The sequence below is a fragment of the Uloborus diversus genome, chromosome 1 (assembly GCF_026930045.1).
Source record: "Uloborus diversus isolate 005 chromosome 1, Udiv.v.3.1, whole genome shotgun sequence".
Classification (NCBI taxonomy): domain Eukaryota; kingdom Metazoa; phylum Arthropoda; class Arachnida; order Araneae; family Uloboridae; genus Uloborus; species Uloborus diversus.
The window spans coordinates 36,175,379-36,198,077 of record NC_072731.1 but is presented as its reverse complement, the minus strand read 5'-3'; the positions used below and the strand labels follow the sequence as shown (position 1 = coordinate 36,198,077).

At 29.5% G+C, this 22,699-nt stretch overlaps 1 protein-coding gene across 1 annotated transcript in view; it reads right to left on the bottom strand.

Annotated features, from left to right (window-relative positions):
* Positions 1–855: 855 nt before the first annotated feature.
* LOC129229326 (BRCA1-associated protein-like) overlaps positions 856–22,699 on the bottom strand; it is a 65,347-nt gene continuing 43,503 nt past the window's right edge. Inside the window, exons 11-17 of the mRNA XM_054863619.1 lie at positions 21,114–21,252; positions 20,876–20,914; positions 16,267–16,356; positions 12,812–12,925; positions 10,200–10,250; positions 7,070–7,165; positions 856–1,148 (exon numbers count right to left, since the gene is read on the bottom strand). Coding sequence (XP_054719594.1) covers positions 969–1,148; positions 7,070–7,165; positions 10,200–10,250; positions 12,812–12,925; positions 16,267–16,356; positions 20,876–20,914; positions 21,114–21,252 — 709 coding nt within the window. The 3' untranslated portion in view covers positions 856–968. The remainder of the gene's footprint in view (positions 1,149–7,069; positions 7,166–10,199; positions 10,251–12,811; positions 12,926–16,266; positions 16,357–20,875; positions 20,915–21,113; positions 21,253–22,699) is intronic.

Below are 22,699 nucleotides of genomic sequence, written 5' to 3'. Positions count from 1 at the left end.
TTCTTTTGATTTATATTAAAAGTAATATTTTTATTCGACTTGTCCACTTTTTGTTTGGGCAATTCTTGTATGTATGAACTAATTACATACAATTGCAGCATACATTTTAAATTTTGCTTGTAAACTTCATACTTTTCCTTCATCAACATTTTTAAAAGTTTTTTTTTTTTTTTTGAAGGGGGCAGAGCTGCAGTTCGCAATGAAGTTGACAAAAAAAAAAAAAAAAAGTATATGCTTTGTGTAGCAGTATTTGTTTTTATTGATACTTGACATTTATTATCCAAAAATGTCCAAAAATTTTGTCAAAATAGTTTCCTGTTTTTTAAAAATTCTCACTCTGGCTACATGCATGATTGAACTTCTGTTAATTTTGATTCTCTAAAATTTAAGGAATTGCCAAGAAATATTTTAGAAAACAAAGGAGTTCTAAAAACCTTAGGAAAGCATATTCTCTCATAAGGAGTCTGTTTGCAAAATAGTAATTCAATTATGTTTGTCACAACAATACTGTTTCACAGAAACATACATTTGTTATCATGCATCACTTGAACTTGTCAGCATTACCATTGTGTACATACAGATGTGGGAAAATTTGGCTTACATGCTAGTAACAAGCATTAAAATATCAAATAAAAATATTTCACATCATCAATTACTTACACATTTTCCAAAACACATTAAAAATTCTCTAAAAGCAACTTTTGCACTTTCAAGCAAAAATGTTCAAAAATGAAAATCAACGATCAATAATATTTACTATCACAGATATATTTTTTCAAAAAATATATAAGATTAAAATACCATTTCCTCTATACAAGTCTAACAATTCAAAAGAATATAAATTTATATGTTACAATATGTACATTTTTCAAAATATAAAGAAAAAGCAAAAAAGTCATAACTGCACAAGTGCATTTATATTTTTACAATTTACAAAATAGAAATTTAAAATTGAATCATCAAAACATTTAACGATGCTTCTTTTTACGTGGCTTTGCCGCTTCTGTAGAAATTCCAGAAGCTTCTTCAATAACAATTTGTCCCTCTTGAATTTCTTGAGAAGAAACATTAGGCACATCTTGCAATTTATCTTTTGCATCAAAGTAAAACATTAAATCTCTTACTTGCTCCTGGAGATCTAAAATTTCCTGCATAAAATAAAAATAAATAAATAAACTTTACAATATGCCTGAAATTTAATTTTGGAACAAAGTAAAAAATATGTATATAAAATCAAATAAAATTCACATAAATAGCTCGCAAAAAATTGAGATTACTTAAATATAATAAATATGATTATTTTAAACCCTGTCCATGAGTCAATAATTCAAATATAAAGTAGAAATCATTTTGAATAATGTCGGGTAAACTAGTCACCTTATTAAAATGTTACTCAGTTGAGAACATCAACTTATAAATAAGATGCAAAAGAAATCAACTGCTGAAATATTAAGCCAAATGAGGCAGAGTCTAATTTTCCAAAAGCTATATCCTCATTCTTTTTCTTTTGCTCTAACCATAGGCGGATTTAGGACTGAGTTCCTGGGGGGGCAGGAATTTTTTTTTTTTGGAACAACATTTTTAATTGCCCTCCCCCCCCCTTCCATGTTTTTGTCTGTTTTCTGTGATGCGTAAGGCCATTCTTTACTTTTTTATGTCATTTTCATTACTGTGTGTAATCATGCTGTCCTTTTTAAATTGACCTTAAAAGAGAGGGGGCTGGTATTAAGAGAGTAACGCAGTGCTCCCTTTTAAGTGGGATATAGAATATCTCCAGTTTTAGGGGGCCCGGGGGTTACTCCCCCGGAGGAAATTATCTAAAATGGATATAAAATTCTGAATTTTGAAGTCTTATAAGGGTGAATTGGAAATAATTGGCAAATAATTTTTTTTTTAAGTTTCAAGCTTTAAAAGTGCTTTGTGATGCAAGTTAATACTTTAAAAGAAATGGTGCACAGATTTAGAGAATAGGTATCAAGAGAGTAACATACTACCCATTTGAACAATTCTTAATTTACAGTGGCTCCCAAAAGTGTTCGACTTTCAATGAAATAGACCCCTATGCATTGGTTAGAATTAATATTTCGGAATAGGTATTTAATTATAAGATCTATGATCTATTTTTAACAAAACTACACGAAATTTTTTTAAAAAACATTAAATCTTAATTTTTTAAAAATCAAAAACCAAAAGGTGCCGGAAATTTTATCTCACAAATGTCTTCGTACACTTTGAAAAAATGTCAAATAAATAATCTAACTTTTTACAAAATTATTATTTAGTAGAGAATCATGGAGTATCAACAACAGTTTTTAAACGTCTGGGAATAGATTTCATTGTTTTTTCTTTCTTTTTTTCTGCAATTTCTGAGTAAGTATTCAGCCGCACTTCGAGTCTTACTGTTTCTAGTTCGCTTTTTGTTTCAATGGCGTATTTTCGTAATCTAGCCACCAGATGTTTCCAAATATGTTCCATTAAGTTTAAATCTGGCGACTGAGGAGATATTTCTAAGTTTAAAGACAATTTTTGAGGCTCCAAACGCAAACGTGTACTTCTTATCGTTATTTTGATAAAAAAACATAGTTGTTTCCGATTACCAAATTTTGGGCTAATAGTTTAAAATTGTTTTTTAAAATATTTAAATGAACCGCACGATTCATTATTTCATCAAAAAATTCAAAATTTCCAAGTCTTGCTACAGTTATGCACTCTCACCCAAGAACACCTCACCGTCCTGATTAACTGATCCAGCTAAGTTCCTAAGATAAAATTCCTCATTTTTCCTTCTATTGACAATTTTACAACAATTTAACCCAAATTTATTTTCCTCTATAAGTAAGACGTTGTTCCAAAATGTTTTGAGCTTATTTATCATTTATTTTATGACGGAAAGCGTGAGCTTAGTGTTTTTCGCATGAACAGGAAAATTTCTGCGGGAAGAGGTCCCCTCTTTAATACAACTAATCAGAGAACTTGGCGAATAGTTTTAGGTGAAAATTAAACGTAAAATGTTTCATTCAACTATGAACTTGAAACTTTTTCAGCACTCAAATCCGTATTTTTAATACGCTTTTATTAACTTCACCTGTATGTATGTATGTATGTTTGTATGTATGTATGTATGTATGTATGTTTGTATGTATGTATGTATGTATGTATGTATGTATGTATCTTGTAACGGAATCTTGCAGCTCAAATTTCGCCCACTTCCTGCAATCGTATTCTTTTGAAATTTAGCACGCAGCCTCAGACCCGATGACAATGCAATATTCTATAATCAAATTAATTAATTAACTCTTTTAATTGTTAGTTACCTCCAATTTTATTCAATATTTTGGCATAAATCCAACAATGTGAAAAAGGAAAATTTTTTAAAAATACATTAAAAAATGTTCGCAAAATTTTTTAAAAAATATCTACAAAAACCTTTAATTTTTCTGCATCCGACAAAATTTGTTCCAATGTTCCAAGGTAATTAGAACATGAAATATAATTGTTTTTAACTAATTTCATGCCAAAATTTAGGTGAGATTTCAGTTGGAAATTCATTGCTGATCAGACCATTGTTGAACAAAACTTTTATTCAAATGCATCTCAAATTATCAACGTAATATAAATATGATTTCCGCAAACATACATTGATGACTCACAGTAGCTTCACATCGGGGTGCCCTTGTCTTAACTTTAAGATATTACCTTTCACTCGTTTTATAAATAATTTCGTCGCCTGATAATTCTCCAACATAAGACTAAAAAACAGAAAAATAAAATAATAGTTTAAAAAACTAAAAAAACACGCTTTCGTAGCAAAATGAACTAAAAAGTGAAAAATAATCTTTGAATGATAGTAGTTGACCAATCACTTAATTTTAATGTAATACAAAAAAGCGTGGGGGGCTTCTTATCAGTTGTCTTGAATTTCGTCCATTTGTTGTCCAAGCAAAAATGTAAATAGACAGCACCCCACGCTTTTTTGTATTACATTAAAATTAAGTGATTGGTCAACTACTATCATCCAAAGATTATTTTTCACTTTTTAGTTCCTTTTGATACGAAAGCGTGTTTTTTTAGTTTTTTAAACTATTATTTTATTCATAATTTCTTTAATTGTAAACCTCCGATCACGCTTTGTTAACTTTGCCAGTTGACCTTTTCTTACCTTGTTTTCGATCCGATTCTTGTCTTAAAAGCATTTTATCAAGCACTTCACTATAGAATGGTATAAATTAACTAATTTACAGATATTTTAAACAAATTTATGTCTACTGTGAGAAAAAAAAAACAAATTTCGAATCGTGTTTGTTGTTTTCTACGCATACCAGCCATTTAAAAATAATAAGCAGAATATTAGGGAATAAATAAACAAAATAATAAAGCCAAATGACTTTTAAGGGTCAATACAATGCCAAAATAATAAAAAAACGACATATGATAATTTTAATCATGAATTTATTCGAAAATATTTCAGTGTACGATGACTTTTGTGGCGTATTTTTCTCTGTCTCTTCGTTTTTTGACAAATTTCAAAAATAAAATGTGGCAATATTTTGAAAAAAAAAAAAAAAAACACTACTGGGTTTTATTCAGAATGGCATAGGAATGGTGCGAAAAAAAATTGGACTTCATATTCGAATTCAGATTTGCGTTATTTTGGTTTTACTACAAAATCTCAAGGTGTACGAACACTTTTGGGAGCCATTGTATACACTTGATAAGAAATAAAATTGAAGCACACTTTGCTTAGGAGTTTCAAAGACTTGTCTAATTATTTTCAAGCTTTGCTTGGTTAGATTGGGTTTTTGGTTCAAGAGCCCTTGTAGGCTATACTGCGCCAATTCTTTTCAGGGATTTTAGAACCTATCAATAATTTGCACTTTCCAGCCTCTGAAATTGAGTAGTAGATTATACACTTGTACAGTATTGTTCAAACTTTGTAAGAAACGGGTATTTTAAGTTTAAAAGAAAAAATAAACTTTAATTTCCTATTCAAAAAAGAAAAAAATCATGATTTTTTTTTAAAATAAGATTTTGGAAGATAAGTTGCAATTTTATGTAAACTCCTCCCAAAACTGGGGAGCATTGTCCTCTTTGCCCCCCCCCCCTCCCTATAAATCCACCCATGCTCTTCTGAACTATTCAAAAACGAAAAAATAATGATTTTTTTTTTAAATTTTTGGAAGATGTGTTGTTACTACATAAAGTCCTCCCAAAACTGGGGGGGGCATTGCCCCCCTCTGACCCCCCATAAATCCGCCCATGGCTCTAACTACATATAATCAAAATGTTTACTATAAGTTTTAATAAATTATGTTACTTTTCTTCAGATGAATATTTTTTTATGAGGACATCGACATGATTGAGCATAACTAAATCCTGGATTATATACTAATACATGTGCATTTGCAATTGCATACTTTTGCTTCTTTGGGTATAAGTGCATGGTGCATAAAAATGGCATTTAAAAAAAAACAAATGCCATTTATCAAGTTTTTCACATATTTTTAGATATTTAATGTTGTAACTAAACACATATTTTGTTTTTAACAATAGACACTTTTATGGGATCTAAGCAATGATATGTTTGAGTTGCAAAACTATAATACAATCCTTCAGAATTATTGTTCAAATATTTCCTTATAAATATGCTTTAAGCATTAGAAGTATACTCGTGAGTTCAATTTCCAACTATGGGAAAGATTTGACTTGACAAATGTAATAAAAGAAAAAGAAAGGCACTGAACGAATTAAAATCTTTTCAATATTGCCCATTAACATCTACTGAAATTGAAAGGATATTTTCCTCTTTAGAAATAAAACTTTAACTAACCAAATCTTTACCTACCCTGTATGATCAATATCAAAATTTGATTTCTGCAAAAAAAAAAAAAGTACAGGAGCTCTATATGCTTCAGGTATGTAAGTTAATAATCTGAATTTTGTATAACATGTTAAACTTCATTGAAAAAAAAAACAGAGTTGAGCTGATGATAGTTTATATATGAATTAAACACTGGTCAAAGCAGAAAATTTGGTTACACATACACTATATGACCAAAAGTATTGGGACAATTTCAAAAATTCATTTTTAAGGTTTTCTCAAGAAATAAAAGACCAATTGCTTTGTAACTTCGCATAAAAGGTATATTTTAGCTGTCATTTTCCATAAAAAGTTATATCAAACATGCATTTAGGGGACCAGCAATAAATTGAGGAAAACAAAAATGTTTTTTGATCATTGTTCATCGTAAACAGCTGAGAATAAGCTGTAAACTTCAGAAATTAGTTACCTTACTATGTACAATTATTTTACGTACTTTCGAGGCAATATCAGTGAGATTCATGAAGATATAAGCATTTCTCTCAGAATTACGAATTTTACTTGAAGGTTTTTGGCTCATAACACGTGAAGTTTTCCATCAAAGCTTAACAAACTTTCAGAAAACTTGACAGCACACAAGAGAAGTATAATATTAAAATTTGAAAGTAAAATCTTGAAGATTTAAAAAATACGGACATTTAGAGCAATTAATTTTTTCTGTGCATGCGGAAAAGATAGCAATTTATAACTTTCAAAATCCAAGTCCCAACTAGATTCTAAAACTCGTAATAAAATTCCAGTTCAATATCTTAAAAATTCAGAAAGTTATCAGCGCTATAATGAGCCGAATTTGAATAGATCTTGGATGGGCGACGACTTGTTAGGGGTTGTTCGCAAGTTTGCAACATTTGCTTGTAATCGCTCAGTTCATTCATGATAAAAAGATTATTTGTGAATGATCCCTAATGAGTTCTGCCGGTTGGAGCTATTCCAAGAGCTATTCAAATTCAGCTTATTAATCTCAACCCCCTGAAAAGTCCAAATGGCAGTTTTCATCATTCACCTTTGAAGGCACCCTGTATATACATGCTTACACAAGCACAGATGTCACAAAGAAATGAAGACTGAATTGGTTAAAGAGTGATTAAAATGAAAATTTACATTAAAGTCAGAGTGAGTTTTTTTTCTTTTTTTTTTTTTGTGAATATAATATTTTCTTAACCTTGCACAAGAAAATATTAAGTTACTTACTTTATCTTTTACATCTCTAATTTCTTTCAGGGCTTTTTCTGCAATATTCAACTTTTGTTGCCACAAAGCTTGATTTTGCCTAAGGCACTTATTCATCTGTGAGAGAAAAAGAGGCTTTTGTAACAATTTAAAAATTTCAATCATAGTTGATACAATTGCAAAATTGCTAAGAAAATTTAATTTTCAACGAAAATTTAAGCATATTATTAAAAAGTATGAAGTAAAGCAGCAGTAAAGAAAGAGAGAGAAATATGTTTGAAATTAACATGATTAACCAAAAAAATAAATAAAAAATTAAAAAAAAAAAGGCAAAATCTCTTTTAGAGTAAGAGGCTTTTTTTTTCTACAGAAAAATATAAAGTAATATTTAATGCCCTATTAGTTGCTCTCACTTTACTGCAACATGAAACAATAGCAACTTTTAGAGTGATTTTAAAAGTAAATAAGTTTTTTTATAATAAATAATTTACAGACATAATAATATATCGCCGAGTAGTCAGTACTCGGCGAAATTTTGATCAGGTACTCGGCCAATATCGAGTTGTTGTAAAAAATGGAATATTGCTTAAAGCAGATTTTACAATTAATAAAAAAAGTGCAAGCATATACTGCAATCATTTACAAGTCAAATTTAAATTTTGAGAATGATGAAGTTTGTTACACTTCAATGGAGTAAATCTTTTAATTTAATGCCAAAAAGTTAATGAAACCGTTTTATTAAAAATTGGACAAAAAAGGTAAGTACAGAAAATATGAAATTTTTATAATATTAAATGGATTCTTGCCACAAACAAAATTATTTATTAGAAGCATAAAATATCTTTTCTTAAAAAAATAAAACAACATTAAAAGCACAACTGTGAAGGAGCACTGCAGACACGTGTTTTGGCATTACAAGGAATGCTTTTTTTAATGCACAAAATGTGAGCTTATAGATTTAAATAATTCGACAAAAGTCGGATTTTTTTTACATTCATTAGCTCAAGTTTTATGCAGTGAAAAAGACATTCCTTGTAATGCAGAAACACGTGTCTGCAGTGCTCCTGCACATTTGTGCTTTTAACTTTGCTACATTTGCTTTAAAAAATTATTCATCTTTGGCGGACTAGAAGTATATAGATTGATATAATTAGTTTTCATTCCAACTTGATTAATCCTACCTTATATTTATTTCTTAATTTTTAATTTAAAAAATAACCTTTTCGTAAAATTATTGACAAACAAAATCTTTTAAATAATGCATAATTAAATTTCAGCTGGAATTTTTGATTTAAAAACTATTATTTGGACAATGAGGTCTATACTACTATTAAAATGAATTCAAAATTTGTCACGTATGTGTAGGCCGTTCTACTTAAAACATAATTGAAGCTTGGTACTCGGCCGAGTAGTGAAAGTCCGAGTACTCGGTACTCAGCCACTCGGCCAAAGTGCGACTCGGTACGTCTCTAGTTCTTAGTAAAACATTGCAAAGGGAAAAACAATAAATTATATCAATCAAAACCATAACTTTCACTCAGATTTACAATTTTAGAGAATAATTATGAAAATAATTGGAAATATTGTCTAAGCAATCAATAAGAAACAATCTTCAGACAAGGCTGTAACAGAATTAATTTTAAGACTACTGCAACATGATTTTAAGAAGATGATTAGAAAATGAGTCATTTAGAGCAACTTTGAGTTATGTCGATTAGTTTTGCACTTCAGTCTAGAGTTCTATCTTTCTGGCAAGACTTAAATTTTCTTCACTTGATTTTGGAAAACAAAGTTGGCAATATTGTACATCTAACTGCATCAATGAAGTTGCTGCTTGCAAGCTATTTTTGATGTTGATGGAAAAAAAAAAAAAATTGCTCTTCATAATATTATTACTAATAAAAATCTTATGATGTTGTTAAGAATGAAGGGAAAGTTTTTAACATTTAGGAATTTCATTTTTCTGCTTTAAAGTTACACTTATTTTAATCATTCACTTTGCATCCATTTCTGACATGGCTCAAAGTTTCCCAAAATGAGAGGATAATGTTTAAACAAGGTTAAATTGATCTTTTTATTATTATTTCTTAATTTTGGATAATTATACAATACCTTCGAAGATTTTCTTTTGTTTTATACCAAAAAATAAAATAAAACTATTGATATACGTGTAAGGCAGTTTAAAATAGAAAAATTGTGGCTCAATGTTACTTCGAACAATTAGTTTCTATGTGATGTTTTTACAAGGATACCTAAAGTAATTATAAATAAATTTTTAGACTAAATGTCACATAAGTCAGAAAATACAAAGTAAATTTAATAAGATAAAGAAAGTATGTAGTTGAAAAATTAAAAATTACTTGATGAAACAATATTTAAGTAAATTCTCCAATCCACTGGTTGTAAGCCATACAGTCAATGCTCTGTAGAACGCAACCTTTTCGTTATAGGGACCAATGGATGAAGTACCATTTCTTATTCCATAGATGCAATGTTATTTTACTGTTCACTTTACTGTTCGAACTGAACTGTTCATTCCAATATAACAACCAAAACTACGTTTTAAATTTTTATATCATCCTCATGACTAACTATTTGAAATCTAACATTTAAACATTTTAAGTTTCTGAAGGTAAAATATTACCTTTGAAAAGGTTTATTTGTTGGTATAGGGTCAAAGAAGTGATGAAAACCGAACACAAATAGTAGACATCTATTTTTTGAAAAAAATCAAAAAAGTGGAAAGCTTCTACAATTTCAACATGAAATTTTTAAAAAAAGAAAGAAACTAAAAGAAAATTTTGAAACTCTTTTGTTATCTTGTTAGTTTCTTGATTCTCTTTTAGAACGAAGCATAAGTATGAGCAATTATTCGTGCATTTTAAAAAGGACTTAATAACATGCCATACCTTACCATATGTTATAACGACCTCTCCTTATAGCCACCAATTTTGTTTGGACAACAGGGATTGTTATAACGAACATCGAATGTAATACCAAACCTTGAATGATAATAGTATATATACATGTAAGTACTGTATAACTCATCCTTTCAAACAGGAGAAAATTCTGGCGACGCAAATACCTATACATAGAAACAAAAAAAAAAATTTTTTTTTCATTTGATATAAGAAAAATTATCAAAAAATACCTCTTTCTCATCTTTGAGTTCTAACATAATTTTGTTCAATTTTGCAGACACCTAAAAGGAAAAATATGAAGTAATTATACTAAATGGAGTTTTTTAGTTGGTAATAAATTTATGCACAGAACAAAGATGCACAACTTAAAAAAGTAAAAATCTATAAATACAAGAAACACAGAAATATACCTTGATATTTTTTTTAAATACTAACTTATTAATGTTTCAAATTTATTTATCAAGAAATAAATAAAACATGAGTGCAGTCATATATCTCATGAACATCAATTTTTCCAATTAGGGATTGCAATACCGGCATTTGGTATTTTTAAAACGTGATACCGGGATACCGGTATTTAAAATTTCTCAAATCATGCTTAAAGACATAGTTTCATTGCTACATTTCATAATGTAGTACAAAAATTGTATTATGCGTGAAAACGTACTGAAAATACTCTTTCTGAATTCACTCAGGTCGGTGGTACTTTACAATACTCGCTACACCTCCTCTAATTGTCTTCAAGTCCTTCATCTTCAAATAATTTGGCATCTTGAGGTTATTTTTAGATAAATCCTTTTGTGTGTCTTTAGTATTATGTGTATTATTATTATACTTTTTTAGATTTATAGTTAGTTCTAATTTTTTTTCTAAGAAATGATACTTTTCCAATATCAACATCATTTTCTCTTGAGCAGCAGAGGTTGCGTTTTATTTTTATTATTAGCTCTATGGTTTTAAATTATTGATAAACTTGACCAAATTTGATCTTGTTGGTTTCTCTAAATCAATTTTGCGTTCTTTTGAAATTTCTTTACAACTATAATTGTGCAAATATCTGAAAATATATTACAAATGATTATGCTTAAACTCTATGCAAATTTTGAAGGCACTATATAATTTCTAAATATTATCTTGCCAAGTATACAGTGAGACATGACAACAAACCAATATCTGTGACAATAAAATCATTTGTTTTACTAATAAGAAAAAGGTTTTTTGAGAAATTTCAGTACAGTTGAGACAAATATTTTTAAAAAGCAGCACATAGTATTACAGCAATTGATGGTTGGATTAAATTATTCATAGAGCAAATACATTAAAATTACACTCGAAATAAACTTTCACAAAAGGGAAAGTGAGTGATCAGGGAAACCGAAAAAATAAAAACATAGTGCAGTTAAACGCACAAAAATGAGGTTCATTTTACCATCTAGTAATGAAAATATCATTTTGCAATCTTTCCGCTACTTTTATTTAATGATATTCTATTAGTTTGTGCTTTTGAAGGCAAATTTTTACATAAATAGATTGATTTTGGTTCTGTATCATGGAAAAAGAAATGTACATTTAAAATATAAGTAGATATTTAGTTAGTTAAATTAAAAATTCTATAATTGAAAATATGTATTTATTTTTTTTTCAGCTAATACTGAAAATACCGGTATTTTACCTCGGCAAATACCAGTATTACGAAATTGCAAACTTGCTTGAAATACCGGTACTCAGTATACTGGTATTGCAATCACTAGTTCCAATATTGCGATTGTTGAGATGGGTTACATTTTAGTGGTCAATCTATATAAATTAAACAGAGAATACATATATATGTGTGTATGTATATTCCCTATACAGATCCACAGTTATCGTCCGCTCTTCTGAACCAAATTTAACATGGAGGTACTTGGGAACCCGTGAAGGAATGTAGGGGAGTTTTCAAAGGCCAAAAAAGTACCCAATTTTAATTTTAGGGCCTGAAAATGGCTCTTTCTACCTGAAATAGTTATGCGATCAGTTTAAATTTAGCGCCATTCAAAAGTCTGCTAAAAATACCCCTTAAATAGAATTAATTCCTTCAAATTCCAAAAAAAAAAAAAAAAAAAAAATCAAAATCATCAGGGAAAAATGTAAAAGCATTTTTAAGCCTAATGGAACAGAATATCATGAAAACCATCGTTTGCACAATCTCATTTTAAATTAGTGTGAACAAAATTCAGAAGGTTGCCCCCTTTTTTTTCCACGGCTGTGAACAAATAAAATTTTGTTTTTGTTTTATGGTAAAAATTTCCCCTTTTGATTTTTTTTATTTGGCAATTTATCTTCTTTCTTTCTTTTTTTTTTTTTTGTACTGCAAGCTGAAGATAATCAGGAAATTTTGTTTAATTTATTCGGGAGTTTTTGATTTGCTGTTTTCTTTTTTTAAGAATTATTTTGACTAGAAATTTTACAGTATTTTTTTTTCTCTAATTAAAGCCTGATTGTTGAACACTCATCATGTGACCAAACTTGTATTTTTGAGGTTGACCGTGCAAAACTGGGCCACGCAGCTAGTAATTACACACAACGCATTTCAGCAGTTTTATATTTCAAAAATAACTTTTATAACAAAAATGAACATTAGAACATAAATAAATGTATAGTAAATCATTAATGTTTCTAATTTTCACATAACAAGCAGTATACATTTTGTCATAACTATAACAATGGGTTATCAAACACTGATGACATTAGAAGAATATAAGTGAACATCAACAAAGCTACAGGTAGTTTTTTTGCTGTGACTTTAAAACTCAAAGAAAAAACTACTCTTTATTAATTGGGTCTTAAGTAAGTCGATTCATACTTGTGCTATTTTCTTTTCTTGTCCCTGTTTTTCTCTCGTGACCCTATTTAGCTTTTCTTCCAACTGCTTTCTTTCATCAACAGCATGCTTAGTCTTCTCTTTCATCTCTTCCAACTATTTTCAGCAAATTAGATAATTAGAAATCAAACTATTAATAGATTTTTTAAATATGAAAAATAAAATTACAGGAGCTTCTTTTAGTATAGTTACAATGGAATTTACCAAAACTTGACACTTTCTGAGATAACAATCAACAAATCACATCAACTACCCAATTTACAACAAGGAAAAATATTAAATTTGAAATTAAAAAAAAAAGGACCAACCCTGTTTGCCGATCTCATATTAAGGTGAATCGTGTTGGTGATAACACACTCAAAATATAAACACAGCAGAACATGAAAAACCCGAACAAATCAGCTTTTTAAATTGTTTAAATTTTTGAAAAAAAAAATTTGAATTTTGACATCTTGAATTCAAATTATGTTTTTTGCAATCACGAGTGTGTGTATGTAGGCGTATGTGTTTGTGTGTGAGGGGTATGTGTGTTTGTGTGTAGGGGTATGGGTATGTGTGTGTAGGCAGATGTGTTTGTGTCTGTGTGCAGACATGAATGTGTGGGTAGTTGTGTGTATGTTTTTGTGTGTGTGTATGTGTAGGTGTCTGCATGTGTTTGTATGTTTATATGTTTTTGTGTATGTGTTTTTGTGTATGTGTTTGTGTATGTGGTTGTGTTTGTGTGTATGTGTTTGTGTATGTGGTTGTGTATGTATGCGCGTATGTGTAGGACATGGATGCAACTTGGAGGCGGCTTTCTCTATAGGAGCAGCATCGTGAGGAGCCGGTCGACGGTGATGGTGCGGAGGGGGGCAGTGGGAAAATAAAATGATATGATGCCAAAAACAGTCAAATAAAAGCAATAAGCAATCATGATTGCTCAAAAATAACACCCCTTCGGAAAATAGTTATGATGTTTAATAAAATTAAGTCGTTTTACAATATGTATGTACATGATACTATAATATGTAATTACAAAAAAATAAATTCTTATTGTTTACTAAATATAAAGGAAAAAATTTACAGCACTGTATACTCTGAGATTATACATTATACAGTAATTAAACACAGAAAATTGATAGAACTTTTGAAAAATAGAGACTTTACACAAAAAAAGTTGAATCAATTTCTTTGAAGAAAAATTTACTTAAACTCATTAAAAAAAATCACTGACTTTTGGCTGAGAGAGTTTTGAAATTCTGTTCTATTTGCCAAGTTTGAGTTTTTTTTTTTTGAGAAAACTTTGCTCAAAAATTCCTACGGAGTGCTTTTTTAAAAAACCTCAGGGTGAGGCTTCGAGGTGGTCGGTGATGGTGTTTTAGTGAAGTATTAAATCATGTTTCATATCATTTCATGTTTCATATTTAATTCAATTTTTTAAAAAAATGACTAAACAGGAGTCTGTCCAGGATTTTTCACAAGGTCCGTTTTTTGTGAAAAATTAAATAATTTTGTGAAAAATGAATAAATTTTGTAAAAAATAATTAATTTCGCAAAAAAAAAAAAAAAAAGAATTTTTTTGTTAAAAGGAAATTTTATAATTTAGAGATGCCACAAACTGCATCAATTGAAGTTGAGTGTTTTCCTCTTCTATGTCAAGAATATCATTTTGGAGTGTTTTTCTGATATTTGGCGGGGGGGGGGGGGGGGGGCATCGCTCTCTCAAGTATCAATATTTATCTACCATTCTACATTTTGCTAAATTATACTACAAATATTTCTGTTTAGTATTTAAAATAATTGTAACAAAAAAATAAATAAATAAAATTCAGAATAGGGTTCAGCATTTAACTTTGTGACCCAAGACACTCTTAAAAAGCACAGAATTTCGTTTAAAACGTATAAATTCCGTGATTTTAACAAAAATAAAAAGTCATTTTAATTGTTTACCTCTTAACAAAGCGTAATAAACATCAAAAATTCGAAAAATCGGATTACGATAGCGGATGCAAAGAGATCGCAATTCTCAAAGTGAAGGCATCAAAAGTATAAAAACGGCTTGTAAAAGAAATATTTTCGATAAAATTATTTTAAAATTGCATTTTAGAGTCCTATGATAACATATCATTAATATCTGTAAACACAGTTGACCCCCCCCCCCCAAAAAAAAAAAAAAATAAAATAAAATAAACCATCTATTCAGCATTTTAATTTTTGACTCATAACAGAAAATGGAATTTTGCTTTAAAAACTTGAAATGAGAGTTCTAACAGAAATAAAGAGACTTTTCATTTATTTGAATCCTAATAAAGCGAAGTTAGCTTGAAAAAAGAACAAAATATGATTCTCATATCGGATGTTAAAAGATTGCATTTTTCAAAATGTAGACATCTAAAGAAAAAAAAAGGTAATTAAAAGAGTTTATTTAAAGTTAATCATCCTTGTTAGCATCGAAAAATCAAAACCCATATAATTTTCTCCCAAAATAACAATTAAACATCGCACCACACTGTAAAAACGCAAACATTGACAAGCTAGTAAAATGAGAATATTTTCTAATCAAGTCATTATAAAGGTTCAACGCCAGATGCTAAGTGGTGATAATTTTGAAGTTGGTAACCCTATCTGAAGCGATCATACTTTTTCCCCACCCTTACTATCCTTCTGCAATTCTAAGTTCATTTCGCAGATATATATTATTATTGTTTATTAAATCATGAGCGGGGGGGGGGGGGAGAGAAAAGTGCTTACCAATGCCTTTTTAGAAAAGTTTACAACAACACCGCTGTTAATTAGCTGTGATAAAACAAACAAACAACTGCTATATTTATTTGGCAGCAGTAATTATTTATTGCTTGCAGGAGCATCGCAGGAGTGCACGATTTTTTTCTTTCAAAATTAGCCGATTTTGTATAAGCTGATCCCTCTAATTTGACTTCAAAAAAGGTTCCAAAAATTATCGGTTTATACACAGAAATATGCATTGTTTTGCTTTCAGATTTGCTCTTTCAATTAACAATTTGTGAAAGATCCGACCTTGTTTATCAGAATTTTGTGAAGGGTCCGTTTTGTTTGATCGGGATTTTGTGAAAGGTCCGTTTTGTTTGATCGGGATTTTGTGAAAGGTCCGTTTTGGTTGATCGGATTTTTGTGAAGGGTCCGTTAACGGACCCAAATATCCTCTGGCCAGACCCCTGCTAAAAAGTGACAACTGAAACTTTAATACAGGACTTACTACCAATTACACTATAAAAATATTCCTAAATTCAAATTTTTATGATGGTTATGTGTTCAAGGAGTAAGAATATATTTTTAGGTTTCTATTTAAATAAATCTGTACATTTGACTATTAACGTATACTAATTAAATATATATATATATATATATATATATATATATATATATATATATATATATATATATATATATATATATATATATATGTAAAAAAACAATACCTGTTTCAGTGCTTCAGTTTCAAATCTGGTTATTCTATCTTCAAAATAGTGTCTCTGTGCCTCTAACTGACTCGTTAACAAATATGTGTACTAAAAATAAGAAATATACTATACTTTAATAGCACAACGTGTATTGTTTAACAAATTAGATAAAGTAAAATAAGATGAATTAAAAGGATAGAATGACAAAACATGCACAATACGTCATACAACATAGAGATATTGTACACCTATGAGCATAGGGCAAGGGGGAGGGGATTTCTGGAAGATCAAATGAAAAGTTAAATGGATTACTTGTAATAATCTTACTGAACAATATGCACATGTGAAGAAACTGATTGATATTTAAAAAAAAAAAAAAATCCCGGATTTTTTTTGTCACAGCTTGCTAAGTTATTATTCCAGTACAGCTCTCAAAATATCGAGTTCGAAATATTAACTTTTTCTTGTGCTTGGAGCTTACAGTTGAAGAATATTCTTTTGTCTACTTTTTTTATTCACTATTTATTTAGCAAATTCTTTACAAGTTATGTAACATATTTTTCAACTTCAATAATCAAAATCCAGTTTATATGAAGGATAAACTACTGTATAAAATTTCTTAAAATGTTAAAATAAACTCATTCGAGTTCAATGAAAATGGGCAAGTTTTAATATTTTGGGGAAGATTCCCCCCCCCCCCCCCCGCCTTCTTTGATGCTTGAAGTATTTAATAACTAAGTTGGTGTGCTCAGATAGGTTTTAATTTGTTCTAGAATATATTACCTAAATTTTCAATGAATTGTGCATTTTTTAGAAGTTAAATTGTTTCAATTTTTAATTTCCCAGGTTGATAGCTCCAAGTATAGCCATACAAGAAACTTATACACCTACAGGGTGGCGACAGGAACTGCAAAAAAAAAGTTCCCTGACTTTTCCCTGATTAAGTTCACCAAATTTCCCTGATTTACGTTACCTATGACAATAGTTTCCTTTCTTTGCCCTACCTGAAAAGCATTGCATATTAAATAAAATGCAGTGTTTAAAACGGTTTAGGCTGTTAATTAAATATATTATTTTGAAAAGATGTTCCTTTTTTTTGGTAAAAATAATGTATTAAATTATTGACAGAGAAATATTGTGGGAAACCTAAACCAAACACTCTGCTTCCAGGAACCAGTTAACATATGAATTCTAAGAAATTATTAAAACCACTCTTAAAGACATATCTAATCATGATAAAACTAAAAAATGTAAATGGAGATAATCTTGAACTGAATTTTCAAGCAGTATAATTGTTGCTGCAAGAATAACAAGTGATAGTTAAAGTATAGAAGTAATGTAGTTTTACTTACGTAAATAATATTGCCATGTGCCGGCAAACGGCAGTATCTGCAGAAATTAGTTTTCGAGATATTTGAAGAAATGTGTGGTGGATTAAGTACTAACAATAGGAAAATGTCGAAAATATACGTTTTTTTTTCGCGTCTCTTTTTCAGCAGAAACTAAATAAGCAAGCATGTACAATAAAGATAACGTAAAAAAGTGGACAAATATGCAAAAAAAAAAAAGAAAAATGAGCAGTTACTGCCCTTTACCTGCACATGGCAGAATAGTCATATTTATGGAAAAGAATTGAAATCTTTCAACAACCAGTCATTTTGAGCTATTCTCTAACCAAGAACTTAGGTTTTAATGAATGAAAACAGCATTTTAACTATTAAAAAATAATAAAAATATTTACTTATGTACACAACTCAATTTCAAATGATTTCATTAGTTGTTGGAAAAAAATCTTAGATTACTTTAGTAACAAGCAACATTGATATGCAAAAACAATTATTAATTCCAAAATTTATATGAAAATGGTTTTAAAATAAAATAGTTTTATAGTCTGAAAAAAACCTCTTCGTATAATCTGAAGTGACAACGAATAATACCATGGCAAAAAAACAAATTTGATTTTCAGTCAAAATTCACTTTTAGCAATTAAATTAAACATGTCAAGTGATAACTTTTAAGATTTTTGCAGCATTAATTTAAAAAAAAAAAAAACTTTTTCTTGAAATCTTGATAACAGTATGCTAATTACTTCAAGACAATGAGTAAAGGCAAGGGAACAAAGTCATTAATGGCGGTTTCCTCTTTGCCTGTCAGGGGCGTAGCTAAGGGGGGGGTTTTGGGGACAAAACCCCCCCCGAAACGTTAGTCTCAAAAAAAAAAAAGAGAAAAAGAAGAGAGAAGAGAAAGAAAAAAAAGAAGAAAAGGAAAAAAATTCCAAGCGATTATATATATATATATATATATATATATATATATATATATATATATATATATATATATATATATATATATACACATACATACATACATACATACATACATACATACATATATATATATATATATATATATATATATATACACATACATACATACATACATACATACATACATACATATATATATATATATATATGTGTGTGTGTGTGTGTGTAAAAGAAGTAACCCCCCCCGAAAGTCGGGTCTAGCTACGCCACTGTTGCCTGTAGGGTTGTTTACTTTACATAGCCAGGGTTGCCACAGAAGTTCAAGAATGAAATTCCCTGACATTTCCAGGTTTTCCAGTTGGTTTTGAGAAAAATTCCAGGTTATTGATCTCCACCTTCATTTTGCAACATTAATATACATCTCAAATTTTGATAAAACTTATATCATTTTCAAACTTTACACACAATGGTTACCAAATTTAATTTACTCAAGCTGAAATAATCAAAAATATGTACTAAGGGTGGTTCAATTTTTTTTATTTTTTTCTCTCAGCTCGAGTTTAAGACACCCCTTATTTTTTTGAGACTTACTAATAGTATTGTGCAGCAAAAGTTATAGCTTCTTACTCAAATTTTAAGAGGGTGCTCAATGACCCCTTAATTTAACATTAACTCTAGCATAGAAAAAGTCACAAATTTAGAAACATTTAATTTCCCCAGCAGTTTTTTTTAATGTAAGTTATTATTTTATTGAAATGAATGTGCATATAACTCGTGCAGATTATAGTATGTAACATTGTTTTTTCAGTTCAATGTATTTTTTTAACCCCCTCCTCATACCTATGAAGTTTGAGGGAGGGGGTCGAGTACCCTCTTTCAGTTGAAATAGGAAGTTAAAATTCTTCCAGTATTTTACTATCCACAAGTCTAAAAACATTGAGTGGTGTCCTGTTTTCTAGGAGAAACCTTTTTTTTAAGTGTATTTTTGAACTACCCTAATGTAATTAAAAAGTCAGTAATCCAACGTTATTAAGCACAAAACTTGGAAATGATTGCAGACACGTGTTTCGGTGTTACAAGGAACACCTTTTTCAATGCAAAGAAGTGTGAGCTTTTGGATGAAAAGTCATCCGAGAAAAGCAACACGGTGGAACAGGAGATAGTATAAATATCAAAAAATAGAAATTAAACAAAACAAAAAAGATAAAATGACGCATGGAGACAAAATTTATTATATAATTCCATCAATAAAAAACCGTTAAGTAATAAATTTTAAAAGAAAACCCATAAACAATGCAAAAAGTCCAAAAATGAAACCACTCTGAATAAATTAGCAATAAATTTACAAGCGGGAAAAACTATGTATGGAAGCAATGTATCAAATGGAGAAATGCAGGAAAACACTGTCATAAAGTTAAATTTTGAGCATTGATCAGAAACTTCTCTGATGTGCAGATTTTTTTAAAATCGGATTACTTTTATTTTGAAAGAAAGAAGCGCATTGGAAGTCGTTAAAGATCACTACCAAAATACTAAAAGATTAGCGATACTTCTGTAAAAAAGAAACTTTCTTAGTTTAAAATTGTCTAATGAACTAAATTTACAGAACAAAATTGTTTAGAATAATACGATTTCATTAATTAATTTAAAGAAATAATATCGAATATGAAAAGATTATTGCAGCTCATTAAAAACTTCAGTCGCACTCGCCCACAAAACAATGTGCTGTGCATCATAACAATTTCAGAACTGCTGACGTAAACAAGCAGAAGTAACGACGTAAACAGAGCCAGCCCGCTCAAACGAGGATGAAAAGAAGTACCTTCTGCGCATGTCCGCCGCCGACTGCTATGGCGCACGGCGCACGCGCCAATGGCAGAGAGCTAAGAACAATCGGAAATATGCAATTTTTCATTTTCCCTGACATTTCCCTGATTTTCGGCCATTTTCATTTTCCCTGACAATTCCAGGTTTTCCCGGTGCGTGGCTACCCTGCATAGCATAGAATGCGTGGAAGAAAAATTCAAGCTAGGTAAAATAAACAACTTTACAGACACAGAAGCAATCTTAGGAAGCTCATCCTAAGATTGAATACTTTGACCGTGAGGGGGAAAAATGCACAAATATGCGGCACTGCATAATCGCACCTCATTAATTTTGCTTTTTAAAAACGAACAACAGGCGTGAAATTCGTATGGAATCAAAGTACTTCAATTTGCAAGAGACAATTTTTTTTCTTCATTTGTTCAATTTTCCCTGAGTTTTTGTTATTATTATTTATTTATTTTTTTTTTTTTGAAACTTCCTGATATTTCCCTGATCTGTGGCCACCCTGACTTAATATTTTCAAATCAACAAACCTCCAACTGCATTGAATCCATTTTTTCTTCATTTTCCATCTATAATGAAAAATATACACAAAAATTAGCAATCATGTTTAAGTTCCCAAAAATATATTGGAATTTAATTTGCTATCATTTAGCAAAACTAGCAAAACTTCTGCAGCATGCATGAAGCTATACACATTCACAATCTTAAAAAGAAAAAATAAAAGAAGTCAAAACTTTAAAGAAAGAGGAAGATCTAAACAAGATATACCCATCGAGGTTCCAGTTCAACAGGCTTTCCATCCGCCTTATTTTGTACTAAACGATGAACATAATTATCTCCAGCATAATCCCACACACGGCTATTACCCAACTGCATAGCGTATGTGTGTTGAGTATCCAGAAAGTGGCTATAAAATAAAAACAAAATTGTTTCAAAAACAAATAGTATTTCATTGGGAAAATGAATTGACATGTGCAGTAAAGCAATCTGAAAAGAATAGAGGCCTTCACAGTTGAAATTAAAGATCAATAAACCATGAAGTTGAGCAAATATTTGAAGGGAATTCGACAAACGCACCAATAAAACTTGCACGGAAGTGAAAAAGATAGTCAGAAAGAGTGAAGTCATTAGCAATTAACATAATTAACATTAATTTGATTAAAATCTAACCATGAATGTATAATTAATAATTCATTGTGATAAAATGGTTGTTAAACTGGTAGGGTACAAAATGCAGATTTTTGACATTATTTCAAAATTTTGTTATAATTTCCTAAACTTTTATTTAAAATAATGGAGCGGACTCTTTTTTTTTTTTTTTTTTTAAGAAAAATCTGGTACTTTTAAGCTATAAGTATGGAAATAGAGATTTTTCATAATCCCATCGATATTGCAAAAAATTCAAGTCCTGAATTTTTTTTTCTTCAACTTTTAGTTCTATGCTGGTAAAATTCCTGAAATTTTCAGCTTGCAAAATCATCAATATCATCATTTTCTTGAAAATTATAGCTCGTGAAGATAAGTGCTTTTACATTATTTAATGTAATTTTTTTTTTTTTTGCATTTTTCTTAAAGTATAATTAAGTTACACTTTGATTATACAACCAGATAATTAATGATTCATGACTAATAATTGATTATCCAACATATTTGTCGGATGTAGTACATTTACACAATATCCATTGCATTCTTATTAGTCGGGAATATACATAATGAAAAATACACTCAGTGGGAAAACTGACGAGGATATTAAAGAACCAGTTCTAAAACATTCCTTATGGTCTACTAAAACATGACAATGACTATATATATAGTTGGACTATATAGTCTAAACTAAAGTTGTTTTGCTTGATTTTGTGTCAGACCACCTATGTGACATCATTAATGCAACATGTTGGCTAGACATTAATGCATCTTTTCAGTTATAACTTACTATCGAAGCTATTTTGAACAGTTTTCAACCTAAGTTATACATTTAATATTTTAATATGATATATTTCCATTTAAAAGTGGATTATAAATTGTAAATAAGTTAACCTATTTATTTATTTTTGAGTTTCCCTTCATATTTTTACTCTTTTAGTAATCAATAGAAGTTTGAAAGTATTTTGGAAAGCTTGTGTGATAAAATCATTGATATTATTCCAAAATCATGTAAAATTACTTGCATACACTTGTTTCGGGGCTAGAAGTAACCCTTTTTCAATGCAGAAAACAATAACAACTTCCATTGCTTGGTACTAGACACAATGTTGGTTTTATAATTTATATTTTCTGTACTTTAAGTGAAGAACACTACTTCATTTTGTTATCTTTTCTCTGATTTTCATGCAAAAATAAATACATTTAAAAGC